Below are 22,246 nucleotides of genomic sequence, written 5' to 3'. Positions count from 1 at the left end.
CAGCTCCACAACTGGCTCAATGCAAAACAGGTGAGAAAAGCGTAAACATGCTTTACATGGGGCTTAGGTCTAGCTTATAGCTTAGGTTAGAGGAATCATTTATTTCCTAGGTATACGAAACACTATTTGTACTAAAAAGTTAAAGACAATACTTTTACCCTGCCTCTTCCAGCTGTTTTTGTCACAGCCATTTTAAAGAGGGATGAATGATACCAAACCAGAAATCACTCAGTTCTTCAGGCTTGCAACACTCCAGTTCAGATCTCAGTTAAACCCCAAATCACCTGCATCAACTTCAGTTTTCTGGCACATTAGTGCTTCCTTTCTGAAAGCCTCAGTAGAAGACCCAGAAGACATGTCTGCCCCAGTTCCACTGCTCAGCATCCAATGCATGCAGACTGCTGAAGGTAAAACTTAGCAGGGTCAGGACCTTGGGATCACATACTTAGCAGGCAAGCATCTGGGGCATTAAAAAGAGAAAAGGCTGCCTTCGCTGTGACTCTGCATGGTTCTCAGTCACCAGCTCTGCCCCAGAGGATCCCACTGTGCTCTTCTGCCCTTGCCCTACATGGAATCCTCCTCTGGCCAGTTCAAGTTGGGCTGGTTTTAGGGCTGTTTCATTCCACTGCAATAATATAAAGCAGATTAATGGACCAGAATCTTGCCCTTGAGGCCCTGTGTGTCTCAAAAACTACTGTCATAAAATATAATAAACCTTGCCTCCAGTTTAAGAGATCTGTGCAAGCTGTGCCAAATTGCTGTGATGTAGCATTAAGAAGCAGGTATACTGAATGTAATTGCAGCTGTCAATCAGTTCAAACTCTCTACTCAGTGCATTTTACTATCAATAATATGTTTCGACAAGAATAATGCTTTCTGATTATTTCAATAATTATGATTCTTCCCCTGGTCCTACACACCTTTAAGATACTTCAGTATGCACAAGTTCAGTATCTTCATCACAGTGCAGATATTCAGCCTTGTAAACAGATCACACTGAACAAATAAAACACAGTCAACTTTAGTCTGAATCAAATCTTTCACCCTAGTACCCAGAAATATGGTTTATTAAAAAAAACCAAAACCACAAAGTAAATAGATCTGACCAAAAGAGGTGACTTAGAAAACACTTAACTTCTTCACATTCCTTGTAAAGATTACCAGAAATTTAGAGAAAATTTAAAAGACTGAATTTCATCCCCTAGGAAGAAAAAACGTAATTAACTTATTGCTTGTTACTGGTTCAGTTTTAAACAACCAGTAAAAAGTTGCAACATTCATAAAGTACCAAAGGCACAGCTAATACTGTTAATACAAGGTTGATTTTGCAATCACAGTAAATCTGCTTCATCTTCCAACAACTGCAATCTTTAACTATTCAAGAAGTCTTTCACAGTTTCAAATTGCACATAAAAGTAGTCTGGAAAAGTGCACCTTTTCAAAACAAATTTCAGTTATGCATTCTTCAGCTGGTGAGGTGTATAAGTATAATAACATTAATATGAAGAGTTGGGGTTTTTTCATAAACACTGTTGCTCTACCCATCCATCATAAATTATAAATATCTGACAGCTTTCTGGTAACCTGTGTCAGACCTTCACAACTTAAAATTGTAACATTATCACTGCATTAGTAACAGCAGGAAGGAAAAAAATCAGCAATGGCACACAATTCACCTTCTTATCATCATCAATGACAGCAAGACTTAGTGCTTTGAGGAACAAATTTGAAGGATTTCTTCCTAAGCAATTACTATGTTTTTGCCAAAGATAAGCTGGGGGATAACAGAGATCTCGCATTTGGATGTGGCAGTAAGAATATAAAATAGTGCAAGTGACAAAGTAAAGTATTGTTTCCATCTATCAGAGAAAGGTATTACACCGTGCAAGAGCTTTTTACAACCTAATCTTGACCTCTTTATAAGATTAATATATCAAGTATTACACTAATCCATTCTAAATACCTTCTAAGCAAGGCAGTGGCAGGTTATGCTTTTTATTTTATTGCTTCCAACTTCGCCAGCATTTGGTTATTTTGAATCACAGATCAGTGACATCTGTGCAGAGACAGGTCAACCACAACAAGTGACAAGTGGTAGTGTCTCACACCAAATGTGCATCTTCTGAGCTAAGTTTCTTTCTCTGGCAAAGCTGTCTTTTGTTTCTACGACAACTTAAAGTGTTTCCTGGTTCCAGGAATAGTAAGCCTTTGCCTCAGAAACAGTATTCTATTAACATCAGGGTGGAATTTTAGGAGTGGCTATTTACCCTAAAAATTGCAGTAGAACACAGAATTAACCAATTTTCAAAAAGATGCTTAAAATACATTGAGGTCTTTCTTTGTCAATCAAGGTGTTTTCACCTGGATCTGATTTCTCTCAAAACAGGTGTAACTATAAAACTGTTCTTCCTTTCAGATGACCCAAGTTAATTTGTGTTTCCAACGCCTCCTTCTCAGCAGTCTGAGTTCTAGACTTGTCCAAGATGCAATTCTACATCCACTTTTCTCAGGAAAACTGTACCAATACCTTCTTCACTGGCAATGTAAGTCAAGATCATTAACTTTCCTTTTACACACTTGCTGCCAAGGAACCTGGCAGTATCCATGCCTTATAGTAAAGTCTGATGTTCTGTCTTTTAGCTGAAGGCTTACAGATTCTTTCCACTCCAGCCACCAGTTTACCAAGGTTTTTGCTTGTTTATTTTACAGTCTCACCAACTGAATCACAGATCATTCCTTTACAAGCATTTCCATGAACAAAAATTGCAATTCTGCACTGGAAAGCTCTGGAAGGTAGTTATCACTACTAAAGGAAGATTCCATTCACAGTTACCTTGTGACAGCAAAACACTCCTTGAGACAAAACACAATGCTTCTTAATTCTTCATCCTGCACATACTTAGTTGTGCATTTCAAAATTTAAAGATGTTATTCTGCATGATAACTTATTCCCCTCACATCCCCAAACTTCATGTTGCAAATTAGTAACACCACCACAGATTGTAATGGGAATATACTGTAGAAGTGAAGAGGCACTTAAGCTCTAACTTGGCCAGAAAAAGCCACGTTTTATCTAATTCAATATTATGTGTTCTATGTAATTCATTTTTATCTCCTCAGTTAACTTTCCCTGCTTTTGTTACAGGCACTGTTGACTGTATCCTTCAAAGCAGAAACATATCTTTGCATAAGTTCTGTGTTCTGAGATGTGATGTAAAAGCAATATTCAGGTGCTAGGCAAATTATCAATTTAAATGCAAATTAAATGGATCAAAAAGAATGCCGAAGTGGCTATATATAAAAACCATACAGCAAAAAGAAAGCAATCACTTTATCACATACAAGAGCAATTTGAATAATCTATTTTCCTACAGATGAATCGGATACAACATTAAGATTTATAATAAACTAGACTCAACTAAATAAACAGCAGTTACATGTGTTTTGCTTTGCGTAGTATTCTAGAAATTCTCATATAGTATTAAAAACACTGATCCATATGGAAGATGAAACATTTTAGAAGGATTCCACGAGTTAACAGTAAGGATTTTCCTAGGAAATACACTATAGTCTGAAGACTCTACAATTGCGGGACTGGTAATAACATTAGGAAATAAAAGAACTTTTGCCTTGTTAAATATTGTTTAGGGATACAATACAATAACACTCCCAACTAAATTTTAAAATAAATTAACACAAAACAAAGAAAAACAATTACACCAGGTTTTTTTGTAGTTTTTTTTACAGAAGACAAAGAACTACAACAGTTTCTTTAGAGAAAATAGCAAGAACCTGAAAAGAGAGTCAGTCACTCTAAGTAATTTCTAACATCTTTCAAAATAGCAAGAACCTGAAAAGAGAGTCAGTCACTCTAAGTAATTTCTAATATCTTTAAATGTTAGAAAGAGAGGGAAAAAAAAAAAAACAACAAAAAACCCACACTAATTTAAATGGGCAGGGATTAAAAAAAAAAGAAGAAAGTTAGTAAACAAATAAGTAAATCAAAAGTGCTACAAGCATATCATTTATGGAAATAAAATTATAAAATTCATCAACACAGAAAATACGGCATGCCTAGTTTACCCTAATGGAGTCCATAATACTCAATGCTTCAGGGACATACCAAATTATCACAAAAAAGCCCTACCAAACTGTATCAGTAACCTCCTGCCCAAATGAAAAGCAGGAATGCATTTAAAAATTATTCAAACTATGCTTAACAACATTATCTCTGCTGGATCTCATGTTCTCCATGAAAAGCAGCAGTGACAGAACACATCAACACCACTACCTTATGACAACAATGCAGCACATCTTATTTAAGAACAGCTACCATAATTAGTAAAAGGTGAAAAACCCCTTTCAAATGGCAAGCACAAGCCTTTTGGAAAAGAGACTTTGCCAACAAGAACTCTGTAAAAAATCTCTGCATTCATTTTCTAGTGGTGTGATCTTTCCTTATTTCAAATAATTCACTTTAAAACATAGTAGAAAAATGTTATTTAAGAGATTGTTGCCCACTATGTTGCACTTTGACCTCAATTTAAAAAAACTACATAAATAACCATGTTTCTTTAAGAAAAAAATTGTGAAAACTCTGAATGAACTCTCCACCTCCAAGTATACAAAATCATTTCATCTTACACAGTGTTAGAAAATCTATGCTTCATTTTGACCTGCTGTCCTACAGTTTATTTCACCCCTTGGCAAAGTACATCACCACATGACTAATGGATAAAATGCATGGACTGCGAAGTGTTTGAAACACCAACACTCAACAGATTCCAGCTGCCAAGTTCACATGAATATTCCCATCAACAGAGTTTAAAAGTGTTACCATATATTAAGGGAAAAGGAGATGAAAAAAGAAAAACAATTCACACAAGACATAAATCCCAGCTACTGGTACAAGTGTTCACCTGAACAAGTATAAACAATTATATAGTTAACCAGAACAGGAAAACCCTAAATCTGTAGTTTAACTAAAGCCAGTGATTTCTCTAAGTTCTGTTTGAATCTGTAGGATCTTTAATCAAACAGAAAGCAGTGCTTTTTATATGGGCATACCTACAAAGGATTTTGCCTACAGTTTAAAAGCAAAAGAAAACAACACTACTACAGCACACAGTGGCCAGCATGAACTTCTTGACAACATGGCTGCTAAAGGACCATCATGCCCACAAGAATCTGGATGCCTTCCTTTCCCCAGATGCAAATCATGTTTCGTATTATACAGTTCAGAGGCTGCTGCTGACTTTTGTTGAAATCAGTAACTAGATGCTAAAAGATGATAAAATGATTAAGCTTATTATGCCTTCAGCATAAGATACTTGCCTACACTCAAGCTTTGATTGCAACAGTTTTTGTTAGTCATTTTGCACCAGATAGAAGGGGAAAAAAAGGTCAAAATACATTTTTTCTTTCTTCCAGGATTGACTAGCAGTAGGAAAACACAGGCCTTGCTCCACCCTAACATGTTTGCAATCATCAGGTGGAGGAGACCAAGTGAGAAGAGGAAAATTCACTGGAACTGTTTTAAGCTCAGCAGAATTTAATCACAGAGTTTAGTCAAAGCACTAGTGTGCCCACAATGCCCACCCTCAGACCTGTAGACCTGAGCCCTGCAGCCGCTCTTCATACATAAGGGAAATACTTGGGGAAAACCAGAAATAAAGGGCACAAATAACTCACATTTTCACCCAGAAAAATCACATAGAGCAGCAATGACAAAACATTACATTTTCACTTTCAAAAGATATCTCTATTGCAGGAAAAAGATACTTTACATTTGCTCTGCTTATGATACCAGATCTTCTGCCCCTTATGCAATTAAAAGCATCAAAATTAGAGATTATGCTTAGTGTTGACATTTTAATCAGTTTTTATAAATTCACATTTGATCAGTTCAACTGATCCCACACACCTTATTAGTAATATACTCCATTGATGTGAAAAAAAAGTTTTAAGTTCTCAAGCAAGGGGCTACATTGGAAAAAGTGAGACTGTCTGGAGACCAACTAGGTAAATATTAATCCTGTTTCTGAAAACAGGTTAGTCATAATGCACACTTAATTTTTTCACTTCAAAACTCTAGTCACACATTTCTCCTAACATATGATTTTTCAGCTTGTTCAATTTCAGCTGAAGCTTGGTTTCTTACAGAACTTTGAATGCCCTGAAAAAATCTGGAGATCCTCTAAACCACTTTAATCTAAACATAGTTACTCATGTGCCTTTTCTACATGTCCTGCCATGTCCTGCCTGTTTGCCACACTTGTTTGCTACTGAACTGCAGAAGGCTGTTGTCACTATTCCTCTTCCTGTATGGTAGGCAAGAGGACACCACCACCATGAACTGTTTCACACATATTCAATTACTAGTCAACACACACTCTAAAGCAAGAAAAATTTATTTCAACCACTTCAAAGATAATACAACAAAAACCCCATGATCCATATTAAATATTACATTGCTCTCCCTGTTGATGTTATCCAGGTTCTCTAATTAGCTGCATTCTCAATTTTGAGTATCCACCACAGGAAGACAGGAACAAATGTAATTTGGGAATTTCAACGCTCTTTTTAAATATTTATTTCCCTATCAGACAAGGAACATAAACCTTATCAGTCCGCTGTTTCTATTTTTATATGAAAGCATTAAAATGTGTTCAACAACACACATATCTACTGTATCAATCTGTATCAATCTCAGGTCTAAAATCTCTGATGCAGAGAGGAAGCTGATGTCTAGCAGCAACCACCCTGAGGCACAACACCAACTTCCTAATACTGACAATTTCACTGCAATAATCATTGATAAAACAATACTAATTACTAGGCTAGTGCTGTACCACTGTGTGTAACAATTTCTGAACTCTTGACATAAAGCACTCTTTCACCCTAGACAGTTTTCAGCTAAAATATGTAACTGGGATAATTCCTTTTCCACAATTTCTATCATTATCTGGACCCTCTGTGCTAGCAATAAAGTCAGGTATATTTTATAGCTTTTATTTGGACTACCAACACTCTAGATCAAATGAGATTAGGACGCAGATAGTCTTTTTGCTTCATTGTCATTTCATAGAGTTTCATTCCCCTCCTTGTCCAATATGGCAAAATGATTGTTTCAAGTAAAACTACAGTAAATCACATCAGCAACTGTATTAAGTTTTGGAAGCATTACATTTCTTGAATTTCCTTTTACCTTTGATTGATAATCCTATTTACACCCGCTTAATAAGGTCTAACAGTATCAGTGAAGGTTACTCGAATTTGTATCTCTGTCTAATATCTTCATCTGCAAGTTTCTATCATGAAATATCTGCTAATTAATGAGAAGAACTTTCCAAAGGCACAGATTTCTTGTGTAACTAGAAAGACCCCCACAAAATGTAAAGATAAAAGAAGAATAGAAGATACACCTTCAGATTTGTATCTATTCAACATGAAACTAAAGCAAAGGAAAGCCAACAATAGTTTTTCTCTGCAATTCCTAGATGGTTTTAAATCAGAAGAAGACAAGTCAGTCCTAAAGTAAGTCTGCAAGAGGGAATAGTATAAACAATTTCTCCCAGTTCATATACTGATTTATATGATTAAACTGGCAGGCTAATGTATCACCTTTCATCTTTTTCTGCAGTTACACTACCAAGATATTTGAGTCAGGGAAAGCACCAGTTTATCTTCCATGCTAATTTCATTAGTGAAGATGACAGAATCACAAAACAGTTAGGGTTGGATGGCCTCCAGAGATCATCTGGTCCAGTCATCATTCCAGCTGCATTTTTAACATCTTCAGGACCTTCCTGGGCAGCCTCTTCCACTGTTCTGCTGTCGTCAATATAAAGAAGTCCTGCCTCATGTTGAGGTGAAACCGCTTGTGTCATTTCTCTTTGTCACGTCACTGGGCACCACTGAAAAGTCTAGCCCCGTGCTCTTGGCACCCACCTTTCAGATATTTATATGTGTTGATGAGATCTTCTTGCTCTGCCATTCAGCCAGTCCTTGGTCCACCCCACTGTCTATTCACCTAAACCACGTTTCCTGTGCTTACCAGCAATAAGTAGGTAAAATAAGTACATGTATAGTGATGTACCTCAGTGCCCAGGAAGCTTATCAGAGACCTTGAATGTTATCACATGGCACATACAAGACATCCAAGGGATCAGACAGCATATATTTAGGAACTGCAGCTCTTGCACGGCCAACCTGATCTCCTCTCATGATCAGGTGACCTGCCTGGGGGGATGACAAAAATGTAGATGTAATCTCCTTTCAGCAAAGTCTTTGGAGCTTCTGTTTCCTGAAGCATTCTTCTGGAGAAGCTGTCAGCCCACGCCTTGGACAAGTGCACTCTTCACTGGGTTAAAAACCAGCTGTGTGGCTGGGCCCTGAGAGTGGTGATGAATGGTGCTGATATCTAAGGGGTCAGAAATAATGCTTCACTCAGGAGAGAGTTACATGGAATAAGAAGAGGGTTGTAGAACAGGCTTTGGCATACCCCTGAAACAGGCCTCTCAGCCTCACAAGGAAGGACCCTGAACAAAGGACCACCTGGGCTTTTATACCCTGTGCAAGTCCGGGGCCCTTCTGCTGAGTCATCAGCTCCTGCTGTTCTCTGTTGTCACCAGAGCCTCATGCACTTTGTAGTGCAAGGGACTGGTGCCAGTTCACAGCCTGTTGCCCCCACGCTCCAGGCAACTCGAGCTCAATCAGCAGCTGCACACTGAGACAACAGGGTAAAAGGCAATTTGGCAGGGGCGGGATTGTGACCTTCGACTCAGGGATAAAGAAACCCACTGACTCAAAAGAAGGGCAAGACTGAGCATGCACGCTAATCAGCTTGAGAATCAAGAGAATAATTCAACCAACAGAACATAGAATACTAATTAATACAAGAAGGAGATAACTTGTAGCCAGCATGCCTCTGTTCACTAAAATGGAGACTGTAAAATTTCAAGAATTGGTGTTAGCTTTGCAGATTTACCACACAGCTCTCATCTAAGCACAAATATGAAAGAAACAAATACCTCAGCTCCTCCTTGTGTGAGACTAACCTACTGCACATCAGCTGACAACAATTTTAGGGACAATGGTGCCACAACCAATTGGCAGACAGTCACTAGTAAGGTTCCCAAAGGCTCAGTACTAGACCCAATGCTGTTTAAATCTTTACTGATGATTTGGATGAGGGAACATACTGTACCCTCAGTATGTTCATGGATAAGACTAACTTAAGTGGGAGTGCTGATCTGCTGGAGGGCAGGAAGGCTCTGCAGAGGGATCTGGGCAGGCTGGATCATGGGCTGAGGCCAATGGTGTGAGGTTCAACAAGGCCCAGTGCTGGGTCCTGCCCCTGGGTCACATTAACCCCAGGCAGTGCCACAGGCTGGGACAGAGTGGCTGGAAAGGACCTGGGGGTGCTGCTGACAGTGGCTGAACATGAGCCAGGGTGTGCCCAGGTGGCCAAGAAGGCCAAAGGCATCCTGGCCTGGATCAGCCATGGTGTGGCCAGCAGGGCCAGGGCAGGGATTGTCCCCTGTACTGGGCACTGGTGAGGTTGCACCTTGAATCCTGTGCTGTTCTGAGCTCCTCAAGAAAGACATTGAGGTACTGGAGTATATCCAGGAAAGATCAACTAAGCTGGTGATAGAAAGCTGAGCATCTGCAGAGTGGGTCCTATGAGCAGCCACTGAGGGAGCTGGCATTGTTTATCTTGGAGAAAAGGAGGCTCAGGGGTGACTTTATCAGCCTCCACAACTGCCTGGCAGGTGGGTGTAACCAAGTGGAGGTCAGCCCCTTCTCCTAGCCAACAAGAGACAGGATGAGAGGAAACGGCCTCAAGCTGCACCAGAGAAGGCTCGAGTTGGACATCAGGAAGAAATGGGTTGCTAAGGACTGGAACAGGATGCCCAGGGAGGTGGTGGAATCACCATCCTTGGAGGTGTTCAAGAAATGACTGGACATAGCACTAGCTGGTCAGCAGGTCAAACATTTGCATAGGATTAGAAAAGACTTAAAGGTCTTTTCTAAACTACATCATTCTGTGAGTAACATAGTTCTCTGTGGAAAAAATAAACCACCTGTCTTTTTGAAGACACAAACTTGATCTCAGTATGGTTGAAATACTTCCCATGTGGTTGTGACCCGACACTTCCCCAGCCCCACTTCTAGACAGACCTTTCAAAATCTAGTTCAATTGTACAATTTGGTACTACTTCACCCTTTTTTTTTGTGTCTGTACTATGCATTCCACATCTAAATGAGGTTGCATGCTGACTAATCTAACCATATTTTAAGACTGACTTTAAATTTCTGCAATGTTTTTTCGCATACATACTAGCATTTATTCTAGCCAAACTATTTATAATACTATTTCTGCCACAGCTACTTCTATTTTTAATCAGCTGGGAAGCATGCAAGCAATACTGAGATAGAGATCACACATCTGAAGTAACAGCTGAAAATATCTAATTATAACTTGGTATTGCCTTGTATAGAACTAAAGTTTTAGTAAGGAGAAAAGGGAGTACAGTGGCATTTTTTCCCCCGTTTGGTGTAGAATGTTACAAACCTATCTAGTGCAATGAATATTACACTACTGATACACTGACTTGGCCAGAGGAATAATTTTATAAGGAAGACAATTTTAACTTGCCAGGGAGGATCCATCCATAATATTTGACTGTAACATATCTTCTGTTTCTATTTATACATCTACCAGACTCTATAACCTTTGGTAAACATAACTTTCTAGCAATCAATTGGCCATCAAATCAACCTTCTGTCAGCTGTTGCCACAGAACAGTACTAGGGAACAGTGTTTCATTCTCTGCACTCCCCTGCCTACTAGATGATTGCTTTTTTATATGAGCAGATCCTAGGATGAACATATTACACTAATATGCTACTTTTACAATAAGACTATCTGAATTGTGTTGATTTTATTGTAAAAAGCAGTAAAATTTTAGGAGCGTAGGTTTAAAACATACTTTAGGTGGAGCCTAAAAAGATATAACATAGCAGCTGATCCATCTAGATATTTATTATCAATAGCCATATATAAATCATTATTTTTAATGAGACCTCTCAACTATTTAAGACCTTCAGTCTAGGTTTAACAGGCAGAGATATGGTTCTCAACAGCAAACTGTTTCTTTACAATTATAAATCATGAGCCACTAAGAGAAAACAATTGCAGGAAAATTTTAGCAAAAACTCAAAAAGTATAATAAATTACTGGTTTAAATTCAGAAATTACTTTATAAGCAAGCAAGTATCAGATTTTTTTTTAAATTCTGCAGAAATTGTTCATTGTGAGTTGAGGGAAGACTGCTTGGCTGGGTAATTAATTGATAGGGTACTCACACCAGAATGTGTGTAAAAGCAAACTATCTGTGCTGCAATGTCTTTTCACAATCACTTTGGAGTTTATTTAATTCATTCTTCTACAACATTTTTTTCCAAAACTAACAAAATTCTCAGTAACCATAATAATTTTTAGACAGATATTCCTAATTTACACCTGCAGCCTAATCTGAATACAGCTTTACTTATGCAGTGAAACACAAAAAAAGCTTGAAAATTGTCTGAATGCTTTCCCTTGTAACTCTTTCTCAAGTCCACACTCCCATATCAAATTGTTTTTTATTCAACTGTTAACTTTCACAGCTTTGTAAATGCATGTTTTATTTTGTCTTTCAGATTATTACTACTAGATCACTTTCTTTAACTTTGTCTACCTGTGTCCACATTTGTTACCCACAAAGAAGCTCCAGCAAACAAATTAACCAGCAACCCTCTATATTAAGCTACTGTTTCAAGGCACCACCAGCTAATGTAAATACATTAATGCAATATAATACAGCAAAACATCTATATTGCTTCCATGTATATGTGAGAACCAATTCTATTTGTAGACCAAGCAGACAAGTCAGAAGAATCCCCAGTGTCTCAGCATCTTTTATACTTCACATTTTTTTAATGGTATGACTACATCAGTGGACAAGGACAGGGTTACAGGTATCATTTATCTGCACTTCTCTAAGGCCTTTGACACAGTCCCCTACAACATCCATCTCTCTAAAATGGAGACAGATGGATTTAATAGGTGCAGTGGGTGGACTGTTACGTGGATAAAGAATTGGCTGGGACAGTCGCACACACAGGCAGTGAAAAATCCCAACGGACAGTGACAAGCAATGTCCCTCAGGGGTCCTTAAGCATTATTTAATATCATCCTTAATGACAAGACAAAGGAATCAAGTGAACCCTCAGCAAATTTGCAGATTACCACAAACTGAGTGGTGCAGTTGACATACCTGAAGAACAGGAAGCCGTCAAGACAGACCTGGACTGGCTGGAGAAGTGGGACCATGGGACCACTCATGAGTTTTAAGACGACCAAATGCAAGGTCCTGCACCTGAGGTGGAGCAAGTCCCAGTATGAAGCTTCAGGATGAACACAGTGAGAGCAGCTCTATTGAAAAGCACTTGGTGGCTGAGAGGCTGGACATGACCCAGCCATGGGCACTCATACCCCAGAAAGCCAAATGTGTCCTGGGCTGCATCCAAAGCAGTGCAGCCAGCAGGGGCAGGGAAACCATTCTGCCCCTCTGCTCTGCTCTGCTATTCCCACCTGGAATATTGTGTTCAGTTCTGAGGTCCTCAGTACAGTAAAAATACTCACTTGTTGAAATGAGTCCAGAGGAAGCCATCAAAATTATGAGAAGGATGGTGTACATCTCCTATGAAAAAAAGGCTTGAGAGAATTGGGATTGTTCATTTTTGAGAACAGAAGATTTCAGGGTGACCTAACTGCAGTCGCCGAGTACCTGAAGGGTGTCTAAAAATGACAGAGACACCTTTTTACAAGGGCATGTACTGAGAGGATAAAGATTAATGGTTTCAAACTGAAAGACGGCAGGTTTAGATTGGATATTAGGAAAAAAAGCTTTCCTATGAGGTACTGGAACAGGCTGGCCTGTAGAACCTGTAGATGTCCCATTGCTGGACATGTTCGAGGCCAAGCTGAATGGAGCTCTGGTCTAGCAGAAGATGTGCTTGCCTATGGCAGGATGATTGGAACTAGTGATCTCAAGGTCCTTTCCAATCCATACCAATCTATGACTGTGTAATTGTTTGAAGTTTAGCTTCCCCTGATTTGCATCAGATCAAGCATGAGCTCATAGCTGTCCAAGTTCACAGCAACATATCCTAACAACTCTACTCTCTTTTGACAGGACAGGCCAAGATCCTCTACCCTCAGGAAACATTAGTCTCACTAAGTCAATACAGCATGTTCCTTGCTGCTTTGGGTCACCCAAATCACTGACCCAGAAATGGACTTCATCAGGGTCCAGGACAAGCAGACACAAGTGAATCACTGCAGTCAGCTGACCACAGATGAAAGATCTTCTGGGCAATTTGTAACTCAGAGTCCTCTGACTCACACAACATTGCTGCTGCTCTCATGAGACACACTGCCTTGCTTCCAAGTCTCCCAAATACAACCATTATCCTGTAACCATGAGGTTAGGAGGCAGATGCAGGAAACTCAGGACATGCAGAATCAAACGCCAGAACAAAGCCCAGCAGAATGTAGGCACAAAACCCATATTCCTTTACAAGTTTGTGATGGTCTTGCCACAAGCCCAAATAGCATCCCTGATACAGGCAACAGTCCTTGCAAGCTGTGCAAGTTGAGCTTCCACTACATCCTGCCACCTGGGCAAACAGCTGCTGCACAGGAAGGCAAATGGAATAAAAAGGATCCCACCAGTCTTTACAGTGCCAAGATACAAAACAACATTTTCAAAGTAACAAGTTTGTTTGGTTTTAATTTTTTTCTTTATTTTTGGGGGGAATTGTGTGTGTGTGTGCGTAGTGTTGGTTTTGGTTTTTTTTTTTAACTAGGAGAGCTGAACTAACAAGCTTAAAGAAAAACATGTGAGATTTGTTGATGGCAATTTGCCATCTTTGATCTAAAATCGGGCAAAATAGTCCTTGGTTTGGCATAACAGGACCATGAGGCTTCCGTGCACCTGTACCACCAGGAACAACTGGCAGCTCTTCCTGAGGCAACAAATGAGTGTGACTAAACAGCTGGAGAAGATCTGCCAGACTTGCCTCTCTACAGCTTCCTGCTCTGGAACTACCTGCAAAAGTGACTCTCAGCCATATTCCTCTTGATCAGGAGAGCATCCTCGCTCCCCCATAGAGAGACAAGCTGAAGTCATTGGTAGGACAGGGAGATAGGCTGCACTGCTGTTGCCTTTTTGCTCTGGAACTACCTACAAAAGTGACTCTCAGCCATATTCCTCTTGATCAGGAGAACATCCTTGCTCCCCCATAGAGAGACAAGGAGTATGCAGCTGAAGTCATTGGTAGGACTGGGAGATAGGCTGCACTGCTGTTGCCTTTCGAAATTACTGGAGTTCAACTTTCCCAGCTGAGTTACAACTTCTTGCAAGAAAGTCATGGGCTTTCTTCACCAGCTGCTTTGCAAATGGATTCCTTGAGGCAGAGTGCTTTCTGGTCAGGTTGTCACAGCAACAACTGGTAAGATCAGTCTTGTCATACAACCGGAAAGATGGATTCTGATAACACTCCTACTGACTTGCAGCAATCTGCAGGTGACTGACAGAAAACAGTTCTTGAAGTGCATAATGAATACAAAGGAAAGACACAGTTTGTCTCTCAGAAGCTCTATGCTAACAGCACTTCCCTACTTTACTTTCATAGTGATCTGAACAGTAAATACTGAGGATTTCACACTGCCTGAAGCACGTCCTTGGAACACAGATGAGCCTTTGAAGAATACCATATCTCCCCCTTTTGTTAATCAGTGCACTGATTAACAGTGCAATGGCCATACTTTGGCCAGCCAAATCTGTTCAAGGTTTCTCCTCCAAGCACCACACAATCTGCTGCAGTACCTGCTTCAGGACAATTTGTCTTCCTTTCTTTTCTTGAGTAGTCTCAGCCCATAGAGTAATAACCCGGTACAGCCCCAACAGTCCTGAAAAAAGCTGTTGAAAATCACCTTTTCACACTTCTCATGTTCCAGGACATGTCCCATGTAGAGCAGCAAACTATGCCACCTTGCCCTATAATCACCAGCCAATATCCATACTCCAAAACTTTCTGGTGAGCTGCCAAGGCCAAATCCAAATTCTACATGCCATCAGCTGGGTCCACCTGAGCGGGGTCTGGCCACAGGTTAACATGACATCTCACAGACTTGAAACCCAGAGAAGTATTAGACATAAGTTATGTCACAAGAGGTTTAGACTGAGTATTAGGAGCAATTTCCCCACTGAAAGGATGGTCAAGCAGTGGAACAAGGCTCCCAGGGAAGTGTTCCAAAGATGTGTTGATATAGGACCTGGGGACAAGGTTTAAGGGTGAATATGGTGCTGGGTTAACAACTGGACTTGATGACCTTTGAGGCCTTTTCCAACTTTGACAATTCTATGCTTCCATGAGCCCAAAACACATTGTCCAAGCCCCTGCATGTGACCATCCACAAAAGAAGGAAGAAGGCATGCAGGAAGGATGAGGAAACAAACAGAAATTAATAGCTCAAATTACCTCAGCCAGGCCTGGAATGTACACTACTTTGAGCTGTTGATTTCAAGAACACAGCAAGGGTGGTGGGTGAGAAGAAAAGCACATATACCTAGGACATGAAGCATTCACTGAGAAGTGTGTACCAGAGAAGAGGAAGAGAAGGCATGGCTGGCAGCACAGATGGGTAGAGGTGCCTGTTAGTTTTATAGCCTTGCCATGTCTAAGTACTGCCCACTCAGTGAAATGTTACCAAAGAACAGGACTCAGAAGACTACTATTCCAGATTTTCACCAGTCTCTTGCCTGGACAGTGAGGGAGAATATGTGAGTGACCTGCAGATGACAGAGAACTATGAACTTGCAGTTTTTCTCTTCTCTCCCACTGGCACTGAAGAAGTGTTTCATATTTACCTCCTCTCTTCTTCTCCCTTCCCTCCTCTTTCCTTTTTTCTCTTCTCCTTCCTTCTCTCTCAAGACATATTTTAATAAAAACACTAAACCAGAGCAATGTTCTTACTATGTGCTGAGAAGTTTTTTCTAAGCAGGTGGTCATGCTGAAACTGCTGGCAGTCATTGTAGGGGGAGAGGTGGAGCTGATGTGGTCTGTGCTAACAGCCCCCCTCTGGATGCCCCCCTCTCTCTCAGCAGAGCTGAGCTGCTGACATGCTCCCAGTGCAGCAGGATGTTTTCCCAGCAGCAAGGAAACTAAAGGGCAATGGCTTAGGACTCTAGAAACACCAAGCAAGACCCTTTCTGGTCCTTCTGTCCCAAACAAAACAGAAGATCAAATACTAAGGTTACTTTTAGCTACCACACTGAAGGTTTGACAGCACACCTACCTTTGACAATGTATACTCAGACATACGATAGGGTACTAGGGCATGGTGAAAAAATGCAGGGAAACTAGGTAAGAGGAGGGAGCAAAACCTAGCACACTTATGTCCACAGAATTGTGCTTCAGTAGACATTTTCCTTTACACATTGAGGCTCTAGACATTGCAGAAATTACTTGATTCTAGTAAACAGTAATGCACACAAAAAGTGGCTTGTCAAGAGTATAGGCTGATACATGTGTGTGTGTGTGCATGTATATATACATGAAGAGAGAGAGAGAGAGAGAGAGAGAGAGGTATAGAAATAGAAATAGATGATATGGGGGAGTTTTTTGGGTATGTGTTTGTGTTTGACTTACTTTTGCTTCTTTAAACCCCAAAATGTCCTTCCCCAGACCCCAAAAAGGATATCTTAGTATTGATAATGTTGCTACATGCTGAAATAAATGTTGAAATGCAACATTACTAATAAGTAATGAATTAACACATATAAAAACAGAAGGAATCAGTATGACAACAGTACTTGGAATCCTAATTAAAATATAAGACAAAACATAGAACCAGGGCTTTTCTTTCCTAAGCAGGACTGCTATCACAGACCTACTTCAACCTGTATCAAAAGTTGTATGTAAATACTGCAATCAATTCTGCAGTATCTCAAAAAAAGTGAAAAATGGAATTTCCAGGCAGTGGCAGTAATGGATGCACAGTTTCATATTTGCTAGAGTATCACAAAAAGTAGCACAAAATAAATACAGGTGAACACTGTTGCTCTAAAATGTCACTATAGTTTATTTTATTAAAAGTTAAATAGTAAAATCAACCTCAGTGAACCTATCATGTTATCTGAGTACATCTCTAAGAAGGTGGAAGAGCCTTATGAACTACCAAGTAATGCTATTGCATCTGCTCATATCATCTTTTGATGCCAGTCTATTTTTTACACTGAAACTTTGTATTGCTTCATAGCACTTGATAATAGTGTTTGATTATTTTCCATATCCTTGCCAATTTTTTATTCAATGAAAGCCTTCTTGTTGTTTAAGAATGAGACAAATGAACTGCACATGGATTTACAAAAAAACTACACAAACTGATAAAAACTAAGTGGAACTTTTCATACAGTTTCTATTACACTTTGCAGATACAAATAAAATTTCCCCACAACTTTCTGAAGTTAAAAAAACAACTGCTGCACTTGAGTAGGAATCAATTTAGTGCTGAAGTTCACCTTTTAAGATAGTGATTGTATTATTTGCAGATGAGTAAGAATAACTAAATCCCCCACCAAGCACACAGAGCTTCTCTTTAGCAACAAATCCTCTGCTGACACAACATTCCATCTTAGAAATGGTCCTTCAATAAAGGCACTCACTTTTGTAGCTGATGGTTCCACTAGTCTCTGACGGTGGCGTGCTGAGCTGAAATGACTCTTCTGAGGCGTCCCTTCCTGACAGTGAATGAAGAAAGGAGGGGAAGAACAGAGGAAAGGAGGGCAATGGATTGTGGAGGGGATGGAATGGAAGATGTTGGAGAAGGGAGAGGGAGAGTATTTAACTGAACTGTATTTTTACTAACTTTGAAAAGCTTTATTACATCAATTTAAGTAATACCACTGTATAAATATCAGAAAGAAAGTGAAGCATTTGCTTTAAAAAGCAGCCTCTTAAGGCTTTTCTACACGTATTATTCACACACATTTAATGATGCTGTCTCTTATAAATCCACATATACATACATGTACACATGCCTACTTCACTTTCAGATACACACATTAAAGTTAAACATTCATTTCACTTTCCCAAAGTATATACATTATCTTACATTTTCTGTATCAGCTTATGCAGTTAAACATAAAAACCCCAATCCAACTGGATTTATGCTTCAACACAAACATCAAAATCTCCTCTAGCAAAATAAGATTTTTTTAGATTCATATTCTCCACCGAGACCTGCAATAATCACCTTAAATTCTAGAGACTTTTACCTTACAGAGATTACTGTCCTTGCCTGAGAAAACTGAGAAAGACCAGGTTCACACAGGTGAAAGGTAAGTATTTTCTCTTAGAAAACAAAACCTGAAAGAGCATTCATCTGAAAAATAACCTGAAACCTGACAGTCTTTGTTACATGTGCAATACAACAAGAGATTTTTCCAGGATATGAGATATTGGTTCCAAATCCTCTACCTGCTTAATATCCAAGAGACAGAAGTGCAACATTTAGTTTCTTCCCCAAGACACTTCAAATACACTGCGTCAACCTCTCCCGAAACTTTCCAATTTTGAAAGCCCCTCATTGCTGTTTTAAGTATGAACTCTACAGTTTGTTATTTCAGGTATGTGTCTGAAGGAGAGAAGATATGCATGAAGAGCCTGTTTCTAATCACAGAAATCAGAGGATGAAAAATTATGACTCATTTTTTCTTTCTTATTTTTTTCTTTCAGAACCAATACACAATTCTCCTAAGAGTCTTCCCTGGGAATAAAAAAGTCACAGTATTTTAAAAATATAAGACAGACCTGCTCCTAATTCTCAGAAGATATTCACAGGGTTTTTTAAATGAAGATACAATTTTACTCAAATATTTTTTAAGATCCCAAGACTTATTTTTCAAAAAGCGTTTTTATAATAGTAGTTTTTTACACCTCCTTAACAAAAAGGCTTTCACTTCTGGCATGACACCACACAGACAGAACCAGCCCTGTAACTCAAAAAGATACAGTGGAAATAATCAAATATTACAGCCACCATAGGAGGAAAACATCATAATTCACTAAACCCACAACAGTAGTTGTGCAAACCAGCTCTAATCAATAGAACCATCATTACAGAAAAAGTAGTTATCAACCACTTGCCTAAACACATAGTTAGAATTGCAGAAGACTGTTCTGCTGATGACAATGTACTTTGGTAACATTCCATTAGATTACTGGTGTAATGGACTAAAATCAGCAGTAAGTACAATGGCTGGAAGGTAAAGAAGACCTTTACACTTCCTCTTTAACCATTTCTTTAAAAAATTCTCAATGCCCTTGTTATTATAATCTAACATCAAATTTTATATCATTACCAATGGATACTTGAAAAGGGTCTCCTTTCTGTCACAGTTTGGAAACAATGGTAGAGTCAGCTTAACCTGGACATTACCTAGCAAAAGTGCTGAACTTCAGAGGCCCTACCTTATCCCATATTATGGTTATTAGCTAATCTAACATGGGATCCTGTACTTAACTGAGAAACATGGAATTCTTCTTCCCTATTGACATTTTTATTCTTTCTTTATGGTCTCTCCATCAGAATGCTTTCCAGAAGCAGTTGAGACCTGGCACAAACACAGTTAACACAGGAAAAAACCCAATACAGCACCAATACCATTTCAGAAGCAAAAATGTGTACCTAAATTGATGTGATTACTCCTCTGAAAAAGGAAAGTCAGAGTTCAGACTGTTAAATGTTTATGTGGGCTGTGCCTTCAATCACACCAGCCAGTACAAGATCCTGAATCAGAATATATTAGCAGTTCACTTTTTAGCCCAAAACAGTCAGGGTAGACTTCATGCAATACCGTCCCATGTAGGGATGATAGTTTATCATCAAGATATGTGAAGGTTCAACTAAGATCAATAAGAGATTTTAAAAAGCTAGAAAGCAGCTATGGAAAAATTAAATATAGAGCATTTGAAGACATTAGAGACATTAGCCTGTATGCATACAGGTTTTGTATCATAATGTCATGTTCCTTAGTATTGCATTTCAGCTGATAAAAACAGACGCCTTCTGCCAATGTCAGCAGTAGGTACTGTTCCATACACGACTGTCTAATAAGGGCAGACAAACCAGAGTCAATGTCGCAGAGACACAGCAGTCTTTAACTGGGGGGGGAACCAAAATAACGGTAACAACAACACAACAACAAAAACCTACATGCTGAAAAGACTAAGCATTCAGAGTCACTGCAGTTATTACTAGTAAAGCACATACAGTGGATCCATGATACCCTTGAAGGATGAATTTCCTTTAGAGAATAACCAGTCAGTTGCAATTATAAGTTGATATAATAAAACTACTGTCAGAAAATGAAATCCTTGCAAAAGCCAACATGATTCACATCAACAAGAACAGCTAAAGAAAAAACTGAAGGATCCTAAATAATTCTGTGGTAAGGTATTTTAGTATTTTAGTTAGGTGACATGCAGAAAATTGGCATGGGAGCAGAATGAGACAGACACTTATTTCATTTAACAAGTGAGTAATCCAAGAAATAATCTTGTGGGAAACACACATCTTGGAGTAAGAGAAAAAAACAAACAAAACAAAACAAACAAAAAAACAACAAAAAAACCAAACAAACAAAAACAAAAAAAAAAAAACAAACAAAAAAAAAACAACACCACAACACAGACGGGGGCAACAAGTATCAAAAAAACCAAACAAACAAAAACAAAAACAAAAAAAAAACAACACACAACACAGACGGGGGCAACAAGTACTGCACGTAGTTTATTTCTGAAGTCACAGAAGCCTGAAAATAGCTGTGAGGAGAAAATATGCTTTTGGCTGAAGAGGCTAGTAGCTAATTCAGCTATGCATAGGCTTTAATAGTGATACCAAAAACAGTTTCCATTAAGAGCAGTTACCATTCACTGTGTGGCAGTTCCCATGAAAACCGCAGTATCAAGAGAAAAGCAAGAATAGCAAGTGACACAAGCATGTGGTCTTATCTGAAGAGATTTCTATGTCCAGACTGAAGTGGCCACAGACCTCTTTTTTTCCTCTCCATTTTTATTAGCTGCCAGACCAAGATCTGAAACAAGTGGCAAAAAATTCCACACAGAGAAGCTGAACTCACCAACAAACACCACAGCTGGTCTCTGACAGATCTGCAAGTATTTAGCACTGGAGTAAAAATAATTCACAGACACAACTCCACATCAAGCTGGGCAAATCCTTATGCTGACAAGGGTATTTCATTGTTTTTACAATGAAATGTGAGTGTCATGCTGAAGAATACCTCCTCACCCTCAAATGATCGTTCTAACCATGCTTCCTCCCCCAAGACTAGCCCTGGGCTATCTCAAGGTACATCTGCGCCCAAGTCCCATCAAGTCCCTGCCACATCTTTAAGTGTTTGTATTATAGAGGTGACAGATACATAGAGGTGTCCTATAGAGATGACTGAGCATCTTGGCATTAGAGTTTAGCAATAGCCACAGCAAAACTTATAGCCAAGACCTGCTGTCATAGCTAAGACTGTATCTAAAATTTTTGTTACTTTTCTTTACATGGCAATGCACCTCCTATTGTATAGTGTCTCACACTAGACGCAGGTGTTCTATTCAATTATCCAAACACTACACTGTATATTTTTAACTGCTCTGAAGATTCCTGTTTTCTTTCTTTCTACTGCAATGTTGAAATGTTTAGGAGGGCTATGCAAATACAGCTGTGAGGGCACAGCAAAAATACAAGAAAGGACAAAGCAAATAAGAAAATGAGGAACAAAAATTATGTGTTAGAATGTGCTGTGTTTAGTCTGACTTTTCTATTTCTTTTTTTGTTGCCTCAAAGGGGCCAAGATTCCAGCAACAAAGAATGTCATTCAACATCTGATAACTCAATAGTTTCAGGATATAGCAAAGAAAGCAGTAAATATTGTGGGATGACTACACAATCAAGTCATTTCACACTACTAAAACCTTCAACAACAGCATTGCAACACTAATTTACCATATTACCCAATTATGTTTTTATTAATTATATGACACCATTCAGAAAGTCAGCATGCTGCATCACCACAGTATTTCTTCCTGTGCACAGCTTCCTGGCACTGGTTACCTG

General features: G+C 39.1%; 1 protein-coding gene across 7 annotated transcripts in view; it reads right to left on the bottom strand.

Moving 5' to 3' along the window:
* The window catches only part of MAST4 (microtubule associated serine/threonine kinase family member 4), a 275,565-nt gene that overhangs the window by 149,852 nt on the left and 103,467 nt on the right, over positions 1-22,246 (bottom strand). For 3 of the 7 annotated variants that reach the window (XM_039709638.1, XM_039709639.1, XM_039709643.1), the window contains one exon: positions 17,781-17,855. The exons of the other annotated variants lie outside the window; for them this stretch is intronic. In XM_039709638.1, coding sequence (XP_039565572.1) covers positions 17,781-17,855 — 75 coding nt within the window. The remainder of the gene's footprint in view (positions 1-17,780; positions 17,856-22,246) is intronic. 7 annotated transcript variants of the gene reach the window in all.

The sequence above is a fragment of the Passer montanus genome, unplaced genomic scaffold, assembly GCF_014805655.1.
Source record: "Passer montanus isolate IOZ18808 unplaced genomic scaffold, ASM1480565v1 scaffold22, whole genome shotgun sequence".
Lineage (NCBI taxonomy): Eukaryota > Metazoa > Chordata > Aves > Passeriformes > Passeridae > Passer > Passer montanus.
The sequence above is the reverse complement of the archived record's forward strand: the minus strand, read 5'-3'. Positions and strand labels throughout refer to the sequence as shown.